This window comes from Chanos chanos, chromosome 8 (assembly GCF_902362185.1).
Source record: "Chanos chanos chromosome 8, fChaCha1.1, whole genome shotgun sequence".
NCBI lineage: Eukaryota > Metazoa > Chordata > Actinopteri > Gonorynchiformes > Chanidae > Chanos > Chanos chanos.
Genome location: NC_044502.1, coordinates 46,806,255 through 46,828,754, shown reverse-complemented (window position 1 = coordinate 46,828,754; position 22,500 = coordinate 46,806,255). Strand labels below are relative to the sequence as shown.

Genomic DNA, 22,500 nt, shown 5'->3' with positions numbered 1-22,500 from the left:
CGTATGGATAACCATAAATAAACCGCCACACTGACCGTACAGATAACCATAAATAAACCGCCACACTGACCGGATAGATATCCATAACTAAACCACCACACTGACCGTGTAGATAACTAGAACTAAACCGCAAACTGACCGTACAGATAACCATAACTAAACCGCCACAATGACTGGATAGATATCCATAACTAAACCGCCACACTGACCATATGGATATCCATAACTAAACCGCAACACTGACCGTATGGATAACCATAACTAAACCACCACACTGACCGTATGGATAACCATAACTACCGATAAACTGACCGCACAAATAAGCATAAGAAATGCTAACCGAGGAGAAGAGACCTGGAGAGAAAGGGCCAGCCGCCGAGAGCAGGGAAAGGCAGGCTGCTCTGACACAGAGTGTAAACACTAGAGAGGAGAGATGTCAGCTCTCAGGGTCACTGCCTGAAATAGAGCAGAGTGAAGGGCCTCGGATGTGTGAGAAGCTGTGAGCCAAGGAATCCTGCTTCAGCACACTGTAAACACCAGACACAGGGCCTGGGTACAGCCAATGTCAGCACAGAGACGCATCTGTCCTCAGCACAGAGACGCATCGGCACAGAGAAACATCGGTCCTCAGCACAGAGAAACATCGGTCCTCAGCACAGAGACGCATGTGTCCTCAGCACAGAGACGCATGTGTCCTCAGCACAGAGACGCATGTGTCCTCAGCACAGAGACGCATGTGTCCTCAGCACAGAGACGCATGTGTCCTCAGCACAGAGATCATAGCAGGACTTTGTGTTTGTGTGTGTGAGAGAGAGAAAAATAACTCTGTGTATGTGTATATATATGTATGTCTGTATGACAGCGTGTGTTTTACCTGTGCCTCTCCTCAGTCTCCGCCTCATCAGCCACTCTCTTCCTGTCAGGCTCTCCATCTGCTGGCTCCCTCCCCTGTCAATCAAAAAAAAAGGGTTAGCATAACATCAGCATTACATCCTTTCACTAAAAAGGTCCTTCCTCTTTCCACAGGCTAGATCCATGTCAAACAATACATCACTCCATTCACCTGTGTTTATACTGTCTGCACACAAACCCCAACGCATTGTACCAAAAATATAACGATAAGTCACTCTATCCAACACACAGACAACTGCAATTCACATCCCATCTTATTTCACACGCAGAACCTCTGCCCTCAGCTCCAGTCTCGGACAGCCTGGTACCGAGTTACAGCACCCACAGAGAATGTTCAGGAAATCTCCGGAAAGTGGTATGCGCTCAGATAGGTGGGGCGGCGTGACTAAGCCCTGTGGCCTTAACGAGGAGAGTGGCCTTGAATACAGCACCTCAGTGAACGTGTCAGGTGTGAGGGGGGTTTAGCCTCAGCCATACGGGCCCACTCCTCTCTCAGACACCCCCCCATCTGAACAGGTACGCCTCCGAAACACACACCCCCATCTGAACAGGTACGCCTGAGAAACACACACCCCCATCTGAACAGGTACGCCTGGGAAACACACACCCCCACTTGGAACAGGTACGCCTGAGAAACACACACCCCCATCTGAACAGGTACGCCTGGGAAACACACACCCCCACTTGGAACAGGTACGCCTGAGAAACACACACCCCCATCTGAACAGGGTACACCTGAGAAACACACACCCCCATCTGAACAGGTACGCCTGAGAAAGAAGGCCTGGGGAGAGACAATGCCCCCTGTGGCCAAAAACAACCAGCGCTATAACAGCCCCACAGCTCCAGGACCAACCTGGCAAATTGGGACCCGTAAAAGACCGAAGGACCAGAGCAAGCACCACTGGACCACCCCCAACCCCCCCCACCCCAACCCCTCCCTTCATTACACTCCATTTTTTAACCAAACACAGAATCTGGCTGTTACCACAGTCCCAGTACCTTTCACAAAATAGCAACCATAAAAATAACAGAGAAATGAACAATAACACAATGATGTCCCGAAAAAAGAGGGATGGGGGTGTTTTTCAAACAACAGGGCTGAGACTAAAAGGCCTGGGAGCGCCTTCTGAGTCCACTCTTTTCCTGGAGAGATTTCCTGACCACCTGCTGAAACAATAGGGCCACAAAGCCATTCTTCACGTACAGTAGAGAACACAATCAAACGATTTCTGGAATGTCAACAGTCGTTTGTCAAGCGCACAGTCCTCGCTCCAAACTCTCCAGGCTGCACTGTAAGGCCCCAAGGGGAGGGGGAGGGGTGATCAGCAAAACACTGACATCATATCCTGTTTTCCTGAACAGTCACATTGCAGGGAGGAGAACTGATCTGAGAGAATTAACTTCAGTCCTCATGGTGTCTATGCTGTAACACAGAGACAGTTCAACTGGGCAGGGACAAAGTTCAACTGGGCAGGGACAAAGTTCAACTGGGCAGGGACAAAGTTAAACTGGGCAGGGAGAAAGTTAAACTGGGCAGGGAGAAAGCTAAACTGGGCAGGGAGAAAGTTAAACTGGGCAGGGAGAAAGTTAAACTGGGCAGGGAGAAAGCTAAACTGGACAGGGAAAACCAGAGCTAATATTTCTTGCAGAGTCTCTGCCATACTGTTACACTCCCTTCATCATAACAAGAAAACCATGGTAACAAGGAAACCATGGTAACAAGGAAACCACGGCCTGAGATGAAGTCCCTTTCACTCAGGCAGGTTCTGCCCTCAGTTGGCATCATCCACATTTCTTTTTCTTTTCTTTCACACTGATGTGAGGGGTTTCATGGGCCAGTCACACGGCAGGTTGTGGTGAGACTGTAATCTCGTCGCTGACCCACTCAGGGTTTTAACGTGTGTTTCTCTGACCAGACTTCAGGGTTTTAACGTGTGTTTCTCTGACCAGACTTCAGGGTTTTAACGTGTGTTTCTCTGACCAGACTTCAGGGTTTTAACATGTGTTTCTCTGACCAGACTTCAGGGTTTTAACGTGTGTTTCTCTGACCAGACTTCAGGGTTTTAACGTGTGTTTCTCTGACCAGACTTCAGGGTTTTAACGTGTGTTTCTCTGACCAGACTTTAGGGTTTTAACGTGTGTTTCTCTGACCAGACTTCAGGGTTTTAACGTGTGTTTCTCTGACCAGACTTCAGGGTTTTAACGTGTGTTTCTCTGACCAGACTTCAGGGTTTTAACGTGTGTTTCTCTGACGAGACTTCAGGGTTTTAACGTGTGTTTCTCTGACCAGACTTCAGGGTTTTAACGTGTGTTTCTCCGACCAGACTTCAGGGTTTTAACGTGTGTTTCTCTGACCAGACTTCAGGGTTTTAACGTGTGTTTCTCTGACCAGACTCTGGAAACCTGCTGACCGTGTGTCACGGACACAAATCTGAGTCAAGGTGCTGATGGAGTGATATGATCTTCTCCCTCCATCAGCTAAAGGAGAAGTGCAGTGAACCAAAAAGGACCCTCCTGGTCTAATTCATAGATCACTGGGTCACTGAAGCACTTGATCCTGTTAATGGAGCCAGCCTCTTGCAGATATGGACACAGATAGGTTACACATTATGACCAACTACAATTACAATTAGGTATTTAGGAGACACTTTTATACCAAAGCAACTTACAATTAGTGCACCAAGCTACTACAACATGACAAAATCCTTCATTAGGACACGGGGGGACAAAGCATTGCCTCTGGAAGGCTTTCAGACAGTGTTCCCAACATTGAGGTTCTCACCTTGTCTCAGTGTATGTAAGTACTGCTTGGGCAGCACTAACCTCGCTGCTTTAGTCCTGTGTACACCACACACAGGACGGCTGCATTCCCAAACACGCTCCCTCATTCAACAGCCGTCGGTGTCACGGTGTTTGTTTGGCACTGTGTTGTCTTAAATAATTGGAACGTGATAAGAAGCAGAATGCGCGTAGACTGTGAGTCTCACAGTCTACCCGCTGCCCGGATTTGGAACATCTTTCAGTTCCAAACCACTTACACGCAAGCGAACGACCTTTAACGGTCAGGTTAAAGGAAAGCAACTGAGGGAATGGTTTCTGAGCAAGACTATCAATTCCAAGGATCTCGTCTGAATATACCATGCACATTCTACACAGTCGACTTAGACTGGGGCCAGTCTCCGCTGGCTAGGTAGCTAGTTGGATTTTACGTCGGATGTGTGAGAGAAACGAAATCCTTGTATCAAGGCTCAGACCAACTAACTAACCTGGGACAACAACAAAAAAAACAGACAAGCTCATGAGATAAAATGTGACTGCAGGCGTTTTAAAGCTTGTGAAGGCATCTCAGACTGAATCGCTGGCTATCAGCTGCTAACGCACTAGACATTGCCGAAGCTACCATAAACTTGTAAACTCGGCAGCTTAACATTGAATTGTCTATTATTTGAAACACCGGACTCATGGCAAAACAATTCATACTAATATCGACAAAGCTCCAAATTAACCACTGAATTTGCTATTGGCTTAATAACCAATTGACATGGACAAGCTAAGAAGCTACGGCCAGTGGTGTTACGGTTCTGCTCGTCTTGAGATAGATCAGTCTCACCAATGCCTTATTTTTTCCAAGTTGCTTACCTGCAGTTGTCGTCCCCTGAGTGCTTTTAATCTCTCTTTCCTTTTCAAAGCTTGCTCTTGTAAAGATCCAACTGACTGCTCCATCGTGAAGCTAACTGTGGGTTTCAAATGGCTCGTGCTTATCGGTCATCGACTTTGCAACTTGTCGCAGGCTCCGAGTAGACGACCGAGTGCATCGATGAATGGCACGCAATCCGTCATCTGTGGATATAGATACAGCTCACCACAGAGGAAATAAGTGTACTCCTAAAACAATACAGTCGACATAAAAACATGTTTTAAAAAGGAGTCTCAACTGAAATTAAACAAAAATCGCAAATCGCATTGTAAGATCATTGTAAGAAAAAAAAAAAAGTTAAAAAAACTGTGAGAAATTGAGAGAAAGAAGAAAGAAGAAAGCAAAAGTTACAAAAATAAATATACAGATTGCACAGGAATGACAAACTAACTGATCCGCTTTAATATCTGAGAATTTCTACAGAATGTGAATAAAGTTGGTGATGATTTTGTTCTAGCTGCTTATCATACAAACAAATTACTTTAAACTATGTGAAGGCTATTTCAGAGAGGAAGAGATACTAGTCAAAAAAGCAGCTCTACAATAACATAAACACAACAAGTATTGTACACACACCCATTAACCAGTTCACTGAGGAAAACACACACACACACACACACACACACACACACACAGAGTGAGCAACTCGCTTGTGGCTCTGGGCAGGCCCTGGTGTGGAATGTGGGGCATTGCCATGGTAATACAGCTGGAGATTCTGTGTGTCCATCCTCTCCATTGGCCAGCACTGGCCTGGCTGAACAGGGTTAAAGATGCACATAGTGATGGAATGAATCTAAACAGCTTAATGTTACTGTGGAGCAGAGTTAAACAGAGTTTTGTCTCAGTCAAACACAGCAGCATGGACTCTGTGGCAAACAGCAAGGCGTGATACAACCTCAGAGCTTTGACAAACTGTCACTGAGTTTGAATGTACAATGAGACTTTTGCATAGAGCTCAATTTCCATATATCTTACACAGACTTACTAGACACACTCATACGTCCCATTTCTGTACACATAACACATTAATATATGTGCTCCCCTAACATAAGATAATTACACATTAATATATGTGCTCCCCTAACATAAGATAATTACACATTAATATATGTGCTCCCCTAACATAAGATAATTACACAATAATATATGTGCTCCCCTAACATAAGATAATTACACATTAATATATGTGCTCCCCTAACATAAGATAATTACACAATAATATATGTGCTCCCCTAACATAAGATAATTACACATTAATATATGTGCTCCCCTAACATAAGATAATTACACATTAATATATGTGCTCCCCTGAGATAAGATAATAACATATTAATATATGTGCTCACCTAACATAAGATAATAACATACTAATATATGTGCTCCACTAAGATAAGATAATAACATACTAATATATGTGCTCCACTAAGATAAGATAATTATACATTAATATATGTGCTCCCCTAACATAAGATAATTATACATTAATATATGTGCTCCCCTAACATAAGATAATTACGCATTAATATATGTGCTCCCCTAACATAAGATAATTACACATTAATATATGTGCTCCCCTAGCATAAGACAATACCACAATAATATATGTGCTCCCCTAAGATAAGATAATAACATTAATATATGTGCTCCCCTAAGATAAGATAATAACATTAATATATGTGCTCCCCTAACATAAGATAATTACGCATTAATATATGTGCTCCCCTAAGATAATATACTAACACATTAATATATGTGCTCCCCTAAAATAAGACAATAACACAATAATATATGTGCTCCCCTAAGATAATATAATAACACATTAAAATATGTGCTCCCCTAAGATAATATAATAACACATTAAAATATGTGCTCCCCTAAGATAATATAATAACACATTAATATATGTGCTCCCCTAAGATAATATAATAACACATTCATATATGTGCTCTCCTGAGATAAGTTGTGTTGGAATCTCGGCGCTGAAACAGATGCAATATGATTGTTACTCTGTGCTCTGTTCCATACTTCTTTCTCCAGATTTGACTTGTTGGTATGAACTTCAAAATTCTGTCACACATAAGTTTATGAAATAATAGTTCAAATTTAGGTCAAATTTCCTCAACCTGTCAGTGCTGAATTATTACTGTGAACAAATTATGAATCACGGATGACTGGTATGAGTGAAGATTTTACAAATTATGTATGTGGGTTACACGGGGTTCTCTCCAACATATCCTATACAAAATTAAACAAAGGCTTTGTGTTCCTTCAACCAGCGAGGGTAAACATTTGTTTTCATTTTAAGGCACAGTGTTGTTTAAACTCTCCCTCTTTCTCCCTCACATACACAGATACACAAATCACACGCATTGTAAACAAACACACACACACACACACACACACACACACTTATCTGCATTTGGTTTGCATGAGCATGCCAGGTAAGTTTCACTGCAGTGGGTGAGGTTGAAACAGACTGTCAGTGTTGAATGAGGTGGAGGTGTACTCATGCTAAGACAGATAGATACACATGGGGACAGAGATGAGCTATTATGTGAAGTGTGTTAGAACATAAGTCCTAGTCATAATTGTCTGCCCTATTCACCTTTTCACATATGAACAAATGTCAAATCATACATCTCATGTTTAGAAAAAGTCTTTCATTGTTCATGCATCATTCACAGTCTGAACTGTATATGTGGCCCGTACTTCAGTAGCAGCATGGTTTTCTCAGTATCTCTGAGTTTCTGCTCATCATACAGTTTGACAGAGACTGTTTACAGAGTGGGCTGTAGGAGTCGGGGTGTGTTTGGGGAAATGGGAGTTAAGCACGTCAAATGCTTCAGCAGACAAAGGATTTATAGTCAGTAATAACTTTGTAGTTATCTTGTTACAGACATACAAAGGGGAGAGAGAGAGAGAGAGATCTTGGAATTTACTATGTACATACACTTCACAAACAGCAAAGGATAAGGATGAACGGTGAAGGAATGGATTTCGGAAGTTTATAAAACCAAGAAATATTTTTCATTTTTTTCTGTATTTGATACAGATAAAAGAAGCAAGACAATCTTTCCATATGAACACGCCTATATGTGTGTATACACACACACACACACACACACACATATATATATACACACACACACACACACACACACACATATATATATTATATATACAGAACCCCACATCCACTGTTCTGTAATCTAATATGTCAGTGTTAATCGTTGATTTCGTTTTGAAGCCTTTCTCCCTCTCAGCTGAATTAATCACATAGGAAGACCTCTTACAAACTGCGGTGCTACTTCCAGCCTCTCGTGCTCGTTACTGCCACTCTTGTGGAGATAGGGAGTAGGAGGGAGGAGTGGAGAGAGAGAGAGAGAGAGAGAGAGAGAGAGAGAGAGAGAGAGAGAGAGAGAGAGAGAGAGAGAGAGAGAGAGAGAGAGTGAACCTTGGCTTGTGTGCGCTTTAACAAGTGCGTTATTGAAGTTCGGACTGAATCTCCCATCAGGCATGCTTGACCGTGCACTGCCGTATCGCTCTTCTGATCACACATCGGGCTCTGAATTGCATCGGTAATTCTGTGTGTGTGTGTTGGAGTTATTTTTCTTCATTATTCGCTATGTAAGACGTTTGCTGCCGTAAGTTTGGGAGAGGTTGATTAACTAGCAGTGAGAGGAGCATGCATTTTCTTGCTCCCAAGATTCCTGGAATCTTCACGCTGACAGCTTCGGAGGCAAACCTGAGCCACGTCAGAAACCGTCTCAAAATAAACTTAAATGGTTTAATTCATCCTTGAGAGAAGGGTCTGCGCAGAAAGGGCGTTGGGAAAGAATGGCTTCGAAAGACAGGCTGTATGAACTGTGGATGTTATACTACACCAAGGTGAGTACTCTCAAAGCTGCTGCCATTGTGATCAACACGACACCTGTTGTTGGTTTAAAGTTTAAGTCAACTCGGATAGCCTCGCACAGACTGAAAGGTATCTGTTTAGGAGGAAATACGAAATCGTGTCATATCTTTCAGTTGGCAACCATATTTGCCATCCCATGGTTGCATGTGGAGCAAACAACACTTTCAGGAAGTGTGCCCTGGATGCACTCGTGTATGGGGGAATGCAGAGCACTTGCGTTCCTCACGCATTGATCTGACAGCGTGGAAATATTGGCTGCTTGAGTCGGTAGTTCGCTTAATACGTGGCTGTGATTAAATGTCCAGGGGTTTACATGTATTGACCGTTCAGTTTTAAATGTGCCAAGTTAACGAATGTGTGTGCAAGGCATTGCTCGCGTACCTGTCTGTGTCAGGTAATGCACGGCTACTTCCTGATAGTTTTTCCTGTGTGCTTTGCCTTGATTCAAAGATAGTGAACGGTCACATCTACCGTATGCTAACGTCTTTTTGTCGTCTTAGATTATCTTTACAAGCACATGAAATGTCCAAGTAGGGTGACTGTCATCATTCCAAAAGAACAGGTTTCTGACCAGGGACAGGAATCTTTCCACTGTTTTGATGTGATTTTCCAATAAGGCACAGTGTTGTGACAGAAACGTGTCGTCTATGCGGCTGTCGGTAGATTTTCCGACACCAGCTGCGTGGGTAAACGAAGTGGCAAAAGTTTGATAAAACAAAACTGTCCTTAAAATGGGCGTGTCGTTTTATATTATTGATTAATTTATTTATTTTACTAGCGAATTAAGATTCTGCCTTTCAGTGTTTGACGGTAACAACAGTGCTGTGCAATGTACACAAATAGTTCTGCATGAGCAATAAATAATTTAACTTCTGGTGCTAATCCCGCGATTTTAATAATATATGTTATATGTTGAGTTCCACACCCTCTAGCGGTCTACGGTGATAATCCACAACTTCCTTGAGCGCATTAAAATAATGCGTGCAGTTTTTATTAGTCAAAGTTGGTTTGGTAGGAAGTATACGTGTGACTGAACTCCATAAATCCTCTGTAATACTGTGACTTGTTAGCACTGGTGTGAGCGCTGGTCTCAGCACTACAGCCAGCTATCTTTATGAATGGCTACCATAGCAACGCAAACAGCAGGTGCAGCAGGCAGGCTACCGAATCCTCCCTCCAGACCGGAGCAAGTCTAGCATACATCATTTACGAATATTGTTCATTTATACATGCCAGTTTATCAGTGTTTGTTACAAAATAGAGCTGAAAATATTTTTCTTTGGAATGACTGCCAGTGAAGCAGATTGTGTGAAGAATTCTGGGTTGTCTTTTTAATAATCCAATAGTTGTCGGGCCTGCTTGCGCCGGGAGCGGGGGGGTGAGACTGCCGGACGTGCACTGTTCATGTGTATTTATGAGATGGCATTTATTGTTTGTTGGCAGACTGTGACTTTTGTACCTGTTGCTACAAGAAAAAAAGACCCAGTCATTCCAGTTCTCCCATTGAACCTAAGCCTATTCCACACAAGAGAAAGCAATACAGTTCAATACAGGCAGTTTCCAAAGGCAAGGCTGATCAGCTTGTTCTCCCAACCTGTTTCAACAAGTGCTCACTCACTGCATGACTCTCTAATTGTCCCCAGCTTTATTGGATGGTTGGGTTTATGACATCACTCTGTGTATGTGTGTGTGTCTGTGTCTGTGTGTGGTGTTGCTACATGATTGACTGTTCAATACAATCCTTGCTGATGTTTGAATGACTGCTGAAACACCAGTTTCGTGTTTGTGTGTTTGGCTGGTTCATGTGCGGTAAGATTTTATGGTGATAAAAAGCTACATTCTTTAAAAATCTTAAACAGTGTCGCAGTGCTCGTAGATAACCACGGTCTAATCTCTTGGGCTGTTTTTTCCCCACCTGTAACACAAGTCATTTGACACAGGAATGAGGCCTAAGCCAGACCAAAGTGGGTTGACACAGAGGCAAAATGAGGGCCTTATCTCTACAGCACTAGATCTGAATGAGCTCCAGGCTCCTAGCTATTCAGTGTGATTTTAATCAGTCAATTAGAACAAATTCTCCAAATTACGTGCAACACTTTGGAGCTCAGCTCCACAGGAGGAGAGTCACCCTTGTCCATTTTTACAGCACACGCCTTAGCTCATAGCTGCTAAACAGCCAGGCCGGTGGAGACCACATCAGACTGTTTTTGTCGCTCTCTCACAAGTCTTTCATTTCGTAGTATCACTGCACAATTAGCTTTATGTGCTTTTAATGGCTTTATCTGTCCAGAAAATTTCGACTAATGAGTCCGCTCCCATTTTGAGGTGAGTGTATGGCTGGACTTGTCATACCAGGACAGGTCCACTGGCCCTCACAGCACACACAGATCCTCACAGGCCCCAAACCAAACACCGAGCTGCCATAATCTGGCCATGACAGCAGAAACATCTCTCTCTCTCTCTCTCTCTCTCTCTCTCCCTCTCTTTAAACCGACCACTTCCTCTGATGAGCTGCTCTGAGGAGAAGAGTGACGTGAAAAAGCCACTTCCTGTGATGCAGCCTCGAGTCATTTTTATCCTGTCTCAGAGCGACCTGTTTTTGGTGTCGTCTTTTTTTTTTTCTTTCTGTCTTTTTTACAGACATCATATCTGAACGCAGCACAAATGCAGCTGGGAGACACAGACGTCTTTTGAAAAAAAAAAAAAAGTCATTTGAGGGAACGTTATGAAGTTGGAGTTCTAGGATGTTTACTCAAGGGCAAAAGTAGTGGTATCTCTTAACATGGATGTTTGTTGTTTTTATTTAAACCCCCATATAAAGGCTCGATCCCTGACACATACACAGCTATTAAGAGATGCATGATAACTTTAAACACCATTCCTTTCTCAACCTACTGTCTTATTTAGTTATTTCAGATAGCTTTCTCCGTTTGCATTGTATGTATTCTGAATTAGAGCAAACATCAGTTTGTCTATTTAACTTTGAACTGTTGTGTGAAAAAGGCCGAACATTTTAAGTTCCTGGTGGAGTGTCAGTTGTGAAATGTTCAGATGTGTGTTTCTGAATGAGTGTGTTGGAGGAGACACCTTCATAGCCTCTTGTGAAAGTCAGTGACTCTCAGTTGGTAGGTGTTTTCTTTGTTTCTTTTCTGACATGAGGATTTTGGCAGATGACAGTGTTTACAGCTCAAACAGTGAACCTGCCCTGCCATCCAAAATAGATTCAAACAAGGGCCGTCTGAAGAATTACTCTGTGGGTGGATGTTTATGGAGAGTCACCCGCCTTTTTCATTGAATTCGCTTTGTTATGTACCTGAAAGTCAAGTTTGTTACCTTTAAGCTAAATGTTTGGGAACAGGTTCCTTCACTCTCCCTGAACCATTGTCCAGGTGAACCTCTCTCCAACTGTACTGTCCTGCAAGGACTTGAACATAATGGTGGCAGCTTAGAGCAGTTCTACAGGGCTGACATGCAGAAATGACATCAGAGCCACTTAAAACCACCGGTTAGTGTCAGACACTGCCATATGGAGCTTCTATACTAGCAGAGCCATCGTTAAGGGTGGTGTCAATGCCATTTAAAAGCCCTAAGCCTGGACCAGAGCCAAAATGGTGGAAAGACACAGACAGTGCCCTATGATGTGTCATGAGTAGTAGAGCACAAATGGCAGTGGGTGTCAGTCAATACCTTATGGAGTTTCCAGCTCAGTAATGTTTGTAGTAGCATTATTCCACTGATCCTTTGGCAAAGGACACCACCAATATGAAGACTTGTTTCTTAAGGATATGAAACTTCCTTTCTGGTGCTCTGCTGCTCAGCTTCTCTAATGAGTCATAAAGACACCAACACCCTTCTGCTAGATTGTGACAGTTGCATTGGCAGAACAGAAACAAACGAAATTTGCGCATGTTTTGAGTGTATCTGGAAGGCACACGTGCTGTCCAAGTATTTATTGGGAATGATGATTCTAGATCAAATTATTGGTCGACCTGTTTGTGATTGTGAAGTATGTCGTAACGTATAACAGGGCGTGTCAGCACTCATCTGTGTAAAGAATTCACATCAGATTCTGTCTCAAGAGACAAAGAAGCCTGCCCTGCATGGTACTGTACACAGTCAGTCTCATCACAGTGGATAACATTACACATCTTCAAATGGTATTGTACACATACAGTCTCATCACAGTGCATAACATTACACATCTTCACATGGTATTGTACACAGGCAGTCTCATCACAGTGGATAACATTACACATCTTCACATGGTATTGTACACATGCAGTCTCATCACAGTGGATAACATTACACATCTTCACATGGTATTGTACACAGTCAGTCTCATCACAGTGGATAACATTACACATCTTCACATGGTATTGTACACATGCAGTCTCATCACAGTGGATAACATTACACATCTTCACATGGCTGTGGGTATAAGCCAGCACGCCTGCCCACCAGATGAATGACACACGTTGTTTTGGTTGCCGTGGAGATGATAGAATCCTTGATCTATTAGCTTTAGATATGGTAGCACGACAGCTTATCTCAGTTCGATAATTAGCCAACGGATCTAGAGCTATTTTTAAGTTTCTGTTGAACAGAAATTTTCTCACTCTGCAGGGACAAGTCCAGAGAAACCGACAGCAGAAAGTCCCCCCCCCCCCCCCCCCCCCCCCCCCCCCAAATAATGAGACCAAGTCCACGCTTGCCTCTAGCTCAAACCATCTGAACTTTCCTGGCTTCCCCTGGGGACTGTTTGGCTATATTTAGCCGTCTTCTACTCAATTAACATGTGCTTTGTCTGAAGGATGAGCGCTGGCTTTGCTTGTGATTTCCAGAGACCTTATTCATTTGCAGTGTTCTGCCGGCTCCAGTGCTGGATCCACGTCTGATTCCATCTCTTCACATAAATGTGTCTCCTCTACTCCCAGTTCCAAACTCATCAATTTAGCTCTATTACCCCGAAGTCTGTTCCCCAAAGTGTTGTCAGTCTCTATTAATGGATGTAACCCAGTTTTGCAAAGCCTGTTTGCCCTCCTCAATAAGAGAGCAAGCCCTCTTCCGAAAAGGTGCTATTTTAGAAGGTTATAACCTTCAGAAGTGGCTATTGTCACATGTGACCTTTCCCACTGGTAAGTAGTGTGTGTGATGGGGAAATGTTTGTCCTTGGTGGTTAGCGGTTGTTATTGGGAGAAGGAGACAGGCATATGGCAGAGGAAATGGGTGTAATTAGCCCTCTGTAATTAGCTGCTGGGTCTGAGAACTGTGGTACTGATAAAGTGGTTTGCTGCGTGGTCAAACTGAAAATGCGTCACACCAACTTTCACTTGCTCAGTGAAGGCAGTATAACACAAAACTCTGTGTGTGTGTGTGTGTGTGTTGAGCAAGACATATATGTGCACTCAGTAACTACTTACTCCATACACATGCTCACACACGCATAAGCATACATAGTCTCACAGGATATTTATATACATAACCACACAAACAGGGTCTTTCCCACTCTCTGTTTAGTCATAAACTCAAAAACCAAGATTTTTGGGTTTTCTTGTTAAGCCACAGTGAGCCGAACTGTGACACCCTGGTGGAGTCTCTTTGTTTTTCTCTGGCTACTGGAGGCCAGAACCGCTCAGAATCTCAATCAGCAACTGCTCAGCCGCACACACACCAACACACCCACACACACCACACACACACACTCCTACGTAAACACACAAGTCACATACAGCTGTCACGCAATTTGTGCTCACATACACAGCTCAGGGTACCACAAACTCACACACACACACACACACACACACACACTCAGTTGTGTCAGGAGATCTGTGTATAGACAGCTGGAGGAGTCACTGAGTCTAAAGGTGGGGATTACATCATCTGTCTTGTGAAATTTACCCCCCCCCCCCCCCAACACAGGAGGAAAGATCTGTCCTGTAATGTTATTCAGTCACTAACTAAACTGTCCCGCACCGAATCTCTCCACTTAACAAAAACGTATAAGATTTTAAGGAGAAATGGATGTGTTTTTTCTTGCTTGCAGAGTGGCAGATGTTACTGAAACAGATACTCTAGGATGTGTCAGAAATTGTAAAGCACCAAAGTTCCCCTTTTCAGAGAGAGAGGGTGAAGGTTTGACAGGTGTCCAAAGTAAAAACCCAGCCTACCTTTGCCTATTTTTTTTTTTTTTTTTTTGCATAGGACAGTACCGTGTCTCTGTGTTTCACTTCTGACAATTAGTGTAATTCATCTATTAGTCCTATTATTTTTACTCTCATTTCCTGTTATTTCTACAGTAGTGATTTCAGCAGTAGTCTTTTAGCATTGCCACTGCTTCATTACACGTTTGAGGAAGTGCATTCCTAAACACTGTCTTGAAATAACGGAGGCTTTGGCAACACCCCAGGTGTCATAAGAAGGATTTGATCATCCTCAGTCTCTATGCCAAGAGCAGTTAATATCGTACTCACTACACAGCACAGACAATCCACTGTCAAAACTAAAAACATACAAAACAACCATGAAAGACAAAATCTAAGTCAAAGTTACTTCCACCTTTAAAAAATCTGTGTGGACTGGGAATCTGTGAACTCCACTGACTGTGATAGTGGAGTTTCAAAATGTTCGCTTTAGTGTCTTTTAAAAGCATTGGGAAAACATGATTCTCTAAATCGACCATGTGCCCCCATTGTTTTCAGTGGCAAGGGAGCTAATGTTATCCTCCTTAAACTCACCGTTCCAGCCCGTGGTGTGGATATGAAGAGCCCATCAAACCACAGCCTTTAAAGGGAGGAACATGACAGTGATGAGACAAAGGGGCGATGAATCCGTCCGTTAATATTGGCCAGAGTGTAAGAGGCACCGAGTAGATGTCACACAGTGCTGTGTTGGGAGATGACACAGCGTGTTGGGAGATGACCCAGTGTGTTGGGAGATGACCCAGTGTGTTGGGAGATGACACAGTGTGTTGGGAGATGACACAGTGTGTTGGGAGATGACCCAGCGTGTTGGGAGATGACACAGCGTGTTGGGAGATGACACAGCGTGTTGGGAGATGACCCAGTGGTCTGGGAAGACAACGATGTTCAGGTTTAGCTCGTTTGTGTGACAGAGGATGATAATTAGCCTGCTGTGTGTTAAATCATGTGGTAATGGGGGTTTTCTCACTGAAAACGATCCAAAGCTGTGCTGAGAGACCAGTCAAAGTGAAAACATCATTAAAAGCAATTACATAATCTTCCCCACGGAACCGCCGTGGTTTAGTTATTTGTTAATCTGTTTGTTTTTCAAATGAAAATGTATTTCAAAGAACTTTACAGTAGTTAAGAAATCACACATACAGAGCATGTTTAAAATTCATATACATATTCATATGTGACTGTAAAAAATCAAGAAATATAACATAAATAAGATAAAATATATATATATATATATATATATATTTATTTATTTATTTATCGAAAGAAATACAAAACACAAACCCACAGTTCCATCTGACGTACCTATATACATGAGCAAAAGTAAAAATCAAACTCCATCGGGGTGGAAGGTCAATAGAAACAAAAGGTCCTGTTTTTCATAGCTGGTCCATGTCATACAATGTAAAGTCAACTAACTGACACAGAGCTGTAGTCATCTTTTGACTGTATTGGACATTAACTGAGTATTTAGTGACAGCTTGCATAAAGACCATTTTTTGAATAAATAAATTAATAAATACATTTAAAAAACCATAAATGTAGGAATCCAGGTGCAAGGGGATGTGCAGGTGAGTGTCAGTTCCGTAACAGTTCTGTAACAGTTCCATAACAGTGCCGTAACAGTTCTGTAATAGTGCTGTAACAGTTCCGTAACAGTTCCGTAATAGTGCTGTAACAGTTCCGTAACAGTGCCGTAACAGTTCCGTAACAGTGCCGTAAAAGTTCCGTAACAGTGCTGTAACAGTGCCGTAACAGTTCTGTAACAGTTCCGTAACAGTGCCGTAACAGTTCTGTAACAGTGCCGTAACAGTTCTGTAACAGTTCCGTAACAGTGCTGTAACAGTTCTGTAACAGTTCTGTAACAGTGCTGTAACAGTTCTGTAACAGTTCTGTAACAGTGCTGTAACACTTCTGTAACAGTTCCGTAACAATGCCGTAACAGTTCTGTAACAGTTCTGTAACAGTGCTGTAACACTGCTTCCTGACCCAGCAGGAGGAGAGAGACAGAAGAGGTTGAAAACCCCTGGTCTAAGGTGTGTACACACATGCGTACGTAGAGAGAAATATCCAACCTGCCTGTGATGGGTAAAACTATTCCCTTCTAAACCCCCACCCTGCCCCTGCCCACCACCACCACTACATATACCCCCCCCCCACACACACACACAAAATACACACATACACACAATACATACACACACCCCCGCACACAAAATACACACATACACACAATACATACACACACCCCCGCACACAAAATACATACATACATACACATAATACATACACACCCCCCCTCACCCACCACACACACACACACACACGCACACATAAAATACACAAAACACACAATACATATACACCCCCCCTCACCCACCACCACCACACACACACACACACATAAAATACACAAAACACACAATACATATACACCCCCCACCTACCACACACACACACACACACACACACACACACACAGAGAGACACGGGCAGGCAGTGACAGAGGAGGAAGGGGACGGAGAGAAGCGTGTCTGAAGGAAACGGGCTTAGCTTAAAGTGACTTGGCATTTCCTGGTCTCTCACGCAGTATAGACACACAGAGCATAACCATAGAGCGACACTCAGAGAGAGAGAGACAGATGAATGGTAAGGATGTCAAGTTCTACACAACTCTGAAGTTAACAGCAGATGCATTTGAGTCTCTCACCAACCCAAAGGGAGCAGTGAGAAGAGGCTGGGCTTTATGAAGCCCCTGGACACATCCTGCACTGCCATGAGACATGGACTGCCCCCCAACTGAACGCCAACTGGTAATGTTTACTACCGTAGCAGCACGGCATGTGCCGGACGCTTTGCAGTCAGCTTTACGCGGTCTCAAGGCTTATCATTTAGTCAAGTCATTTATTATTTAGTTTGTTTAATGCAGTAGAAGGTTCACTAAGACAGAAAAAAGAGTGAAAGGTATCAGTTTTGAGAGAAGTTTGTTGAAGTGTTTCCAGGCTGCCGACGGTCTGACTTCCTCTGACTTCTGTGTATGTAGGCGTCTGTATTGTTCACAGGCATCACTCTGAACTGAACTTCTTTTGTTTTTGCTGTATTGTTCCGGTGCATGACCAGTCACCGTGTGACAAATACATGTTAATGCCAGACGTGCGTGGATGTTCCGATGTGTGTGTGTGTGTGTGTGTTTGTGTGTGTCCCTGGCAGTGAGCAAGTCTTATGGGAACTGACTCTGTAGTTCGTAACCATCCCACCATCTCTTGAGATGAGTAACAGGAATCTGTTGAGTATCTTACACAACTCACTCAGAACACACTGACACTAGCTTTGTTAGGTTTGACTCCTTACTGCAGTGGCTTTGTTAGGTTTGACTCCTTACTGCAGTGGCTTTGTTAGGTTTGACTCCTGGCTCCAGTGGCTTTGTTAGGTTTGACTCCTGGCTCCAGTGGCATTGTTAAGTTTGACTCCTTGGTGCGGTGGCTTTGTTAAGTTTGACTCCTTGGTGCGGTGGCTTTGTTAGGTTTGACTCCTTGGTGCGGTGGCTTTGTTAAGTTTGACTCCTTGGTGCGGTGGCTTTGTTAAGTTTGACTCCTTGGTGCGGTGGCTTTGTTAAGTTTGACTCCTTGGTGCGGTGGCTTTGTTAGGTTTGACTCCTTGGTGCGGTGGCTTTGTTAAGTTTGACTCCTTACTGCAGTGGCTTTGTTAGGTTTGACTCCTTACTGCAGTGGCTTTGTTAGGTTTGACTCCTGGCTCCAGTGGCTTTGTTAGGTTTGACTCCTGGCTCCAGTGGCTTTGTTAGGTTTGACTCCTTGGTGCGGTGGCTTTGTTAGGTTTGACTCCTTGGTGCGGTGGCTTTGTTAGGTTTGACTCCTTGGTGCGGTGGCTTTGTTAAGTTTGACTCCTTGGTGCGGTGGCTTTGTTAGGTTTGACTCCTTAGTGCGGTGGCTTTGTTAAGTTTGACTCCTTGGTGCGGTGGCTTTGTTAAGTTTGACTCCTTGGTGCGGTGGCTTTGTTAGGTTTGACTCCTTGGTGTGGTGACTTTGTTAGGTTTGACTCCTTGGTGCAGCTTGCTTGTTTGCTAAGGAAGCACATTTGTTGGTCTCCCAGTGTAGAGTTTCCTGGAGTTATTTCACATCCATTAACTACTTGCTCATAATTGCATTTACTCCAGGGAGTGTAAGTTACATAAATAAAGAATCTTGCCAACATGACACTCTTAAGAGTTACCTGAAGAGTGACTGTGAAGGCAAGCTTGAATGTGAGCCACAGGTGAAATGCTGACTGACTATATTGCTTATCTGACCAACTCATCTGACCCACTGACTTGAGGGTTTACTTAGAAGTTGAGGGTACTGGAAGAGGCTTGGGGTTGCTCTAGATCATTAATCTGAATGGGATGATTCTGAGTGTTTAGAGGGGTGAGAGTCAGAGCTTGTCAGTGTGAATGACAGTAACATAGACTTGTTGAGAATGGAGATATGATCGGGGTGTGTGTGTTCAAACTGGGCTGTTCCAGTTAGACTGATAAATTCACTTTTAATAAAGAAACCCACAGAATGCAGACTTAAAGGATACCTCACACACACACACACACACACACACATAGACAAACACCCCCACAACCACATCTTCTTTCCACAAATGAAGAATGTCAGACCTACTTCTCAGACTTCCCTCCTTTACCAGTCGGTCTGAAATGATAGAGAATGTTCTGTACAGTCTTCATACATTTCTAGACTCAGGTAACATATAACAAGTTATTGCTTAAGTTTGATTTTTTTTTTTTTGGAAAAACAAGAAGTAAGGATGTGTATAACATCATGCTGGCGCTGATTCTGTAACTTCCTGTTGCAGCATTGCACTGACACAAACACAGGCAGATTTTATTGTATTACAGCGTTGCACTGACACAAACACAGGCAGATTTTTTTTATTGTATTACAGCGTTGCACTGACACAGGCAGATTTGACTGTGTTATAGTGTTGCACTGACACAAACACAGGCAGATTTTATTGTATTACAGCGTTGCACTGACACAAACACAGGCAGATTTTTTTTATTGTATTACAGCGTTGCACTGACACAGGCAGATTTTATTGTGTTACAGCGTTGCACTGACACAAACACAGGCAGATTTTTTTTATTGTATTACAGCGTTGCACTGACACAGGCAGATTTGACTGTGTTATAGCATGGCACTGACACAAACACAGGCAGATTTGACTGTGTTACAGTTTTGCACTGACACAAACACAGGCAGATTTGACTGTGTTACAGCGTTGCACTGACACAAACACAGGCAGATTTGACTGTGTTACAGTGTTGCACTGACACAAACACAGGCAGATTTGACTGTGTTACAGTGTTGCACTGACACAAACACAGGCAGATTTGACTGTGTTACAGCGTTGCACTGACACAAACACAGGCAGATTTGACTGTGTTACAGTGTTGCACTGACACAAACACAGGCAGATTTGACTGTGTTACAGCGTTGCACTGACACAAACACAGGCAGATTTGACTGTCTCATAAACAGACCGTACAGCATTTAGGGAGAGGTACCTCTCTCACTGTGGTCATGTGGAGTACTTTACACACATAACCGCACACACACACATGCACACAGAAAATACTCCTGAAACTCTTAGGTGTGTCTGTGCAAAAACTATGCGTGTGTGTGTGTGTTGTGTGTGTGTGGATTGGATACTTCGAGACCAGTCACACACAAAGACTGTGTGTACAGTGGAATGCATGTGTGGACATGTGCATGTACACAAATGTGTCAACATGTCACTACAAGAAAATAACCTTATCAATCAAATAATCTAATCTGGCCCTCTCCATCTCTCTCTCTCTCTGTGCAGAAAGATGTGGCCTACCTGCAGCAGTGGCTGGAAGCATTTGTCGCGTCCTTTGAGAAGATCATTGACGTTAACTCTTTGGAGCCACGCCGGTGAGTCTGCCTCCCACAGTCACACTCTGGCACTGTCCCACAAACCCAGCCAGAGCACACAACACAGGACTTTAAAACCATATTCACTGTTTGCTCTGTCAGTGTTTGTGGCAGTTTCTGATAGGCTTGGCTCTTGTGTGTAAGAAAAAAATCTGTTGTCGGCTGTTTGTGTGTTTTGCTGTGATCCCGGCTGAGTTGTGGCTGTTAGCCGTACAGGGATAAGTCTGCCGCTGAGGTTTTGAAATGACCACATGACAGTTTTAGGTCCTGTTAAACTGGCATAAACCACAACAGTAGCAGTCGCTGGTCATAGAACTCATTCTTCAACCAAATTGACCTCACCACATCTATACTGAAACCTAAAGAGCCAGCATGGATTCCCAAGTTTTATGAAAGCGCCATGAAAAGTGGCTTACTATATGTCCAGATCTAAGCCTATATATTAGTATATGTACAGATCTAAGCCTATATATTAGAGCCTGACCGATACAGGATTTTTCAGACCAATAGCTATTTCGATATTTGATGATTTAAAAATCCGATAATGATATATCGGCTGATATTCTTTTTTTTCCCCCCAGAAACACATAACATAAACAAAGATTTTCCCTAACATTTGTTATGTGTAGTTGTAAGAGTCCTCGCCAAGATAACGTGACATAGTGCAGTTTAAAAATAAACTTGTTTTATTGTCATAAGTAGTACTTTGAACAAAGGTACAACAAAATGTATTAAAGTTTTGATAAATAATGCAGTAAACTGATACAGTGACCTAGAATAAACGCTGCTGTTGAATATGCATTTAATACTACATAACTGTAGTCGAGTCATAAAGAGGACTTGCGACTTTGTGATTTCACACTACACGTTTGAAAGAGAGATAACTTTGTTTGGTTACCAACCCATGTCAGATACTTGTTCAACTCATGTTAATTTACGTGTCCACTCTGGTTTAATCATTTCCAAAGCACTGACTGTAACTACAGACATGCGAGTCGCAGATATATTTGCCAGTGCTTCATTTTGGCGGAATAAGTTTAACGCTACAGTTCAATCGCTCATTAACGTTGTACTGATAAACAGGCATTGGCTTGCTTTGTCGATAACCTAGATTACTAAATTAGCTAATTTAGCATTTAGCGTTATAAACTGCTGTTAGCGATGTTGCCAGAGAGAAGTTTTAGGAGAGAGAGGGGAGAAATGACAGGACCGTTGTTTGTTTTCACGCTGTTTCATAAATAAACCTACAATCAAGTCTGTCAACAGTTTAGTCTACACCACCCAAGTATCGTAACATTGATGACGTAATTTTGATGTTTAACTGACTGTACCGGCTTTCACGTTACTGCAGTAAAACCAGGCAAGGCTGACACGAATGTCATAACACAAAGGATCAATCGCCCGTCTCTTTTTTAACTGTCATTTATCGGCCGTTTTAAACGCTGATACCGATTTACCTGCAGTGAGCTCATATCTGCTGGTAATATCGGCACGCCGATTTATCGGTCGGTCTCTACTATGTAACAGTATATGTACAGATCCAAGCCTGTGGTGCAGTTTTTATCACACTCTCACTCGTTTCTCCCTCCTTGTGTATGTGGCTTTGTGTGTGTGCGTGTATTTGTGTCTTGTTTGTGGATCTGCATGTATGCATGTGTGTTTTTGATCTGATTTCTGTGTGTGTATATGTGTGTGTGCATACATGTGTTTCTGGGGCTGATGTGTTTATGTGTATGTGTCTGTGTCTATGTGTGTGTATGTGTGCGTGTGTGTATGTATGTGTCTGTGTCTATGTGTGTGTGCGTGTGCGTGTGT

General features: G+C 43.0%; 2 protein-coding genes across 3 annotated transcripts in view; one reads left to right on the top strand and one right to left on the bottom strand.

Moving 5' to 3' along the window:
• Nucleotides 1–4,649, bottom strand: part of ccdc12 (coiled-coil domain containing 12) — a 12,806-nt gene extending 8,157 nt beyond the window's left edge. The window contains exons 1-3 of one of the 2 annotated variants that reach the window (XM_030782433.1): nt 4,555–4,649; nt 2,706–2,715; nt 875–935 (exon numbers count right to left, since the gene is read on the bottom strand). In XM_030782433.1, the coding sequence (XP_030638293.1) occupies nt 875–935; nt 2,706–2,715; nt 4,555–4,638 (155 nt within the window). In that variant the 5' untranslated portion in view covers nt 4,639–4,649. Of the gene's footprint in view, nt 1–874; nt 949–2,705; nt 2,716–4,554 lie in introns of both variants that reach the window. The other variant, XM_030782432.1, reaches the window with a different exon arrangement.
• A 3,800-nt stretch (nt 4,650–8,449) lies between these two features.
• The window catches only part of nbeal2 (neurobeachin-like 2), a 74,685-nt gene continuing 60,634 nt past the window's right edge, over nt 8,450–22,500 (top strand). The window contains 2 exon segments of the mRNA XM_030783267.1: nt 8,450–8,500; nt 20,597–20,685. Of these exon segments, the coding sequence (XP_030639127.1) occupies nt 8,450–8,500; nt 20,597–20,685 (140 nt within the window).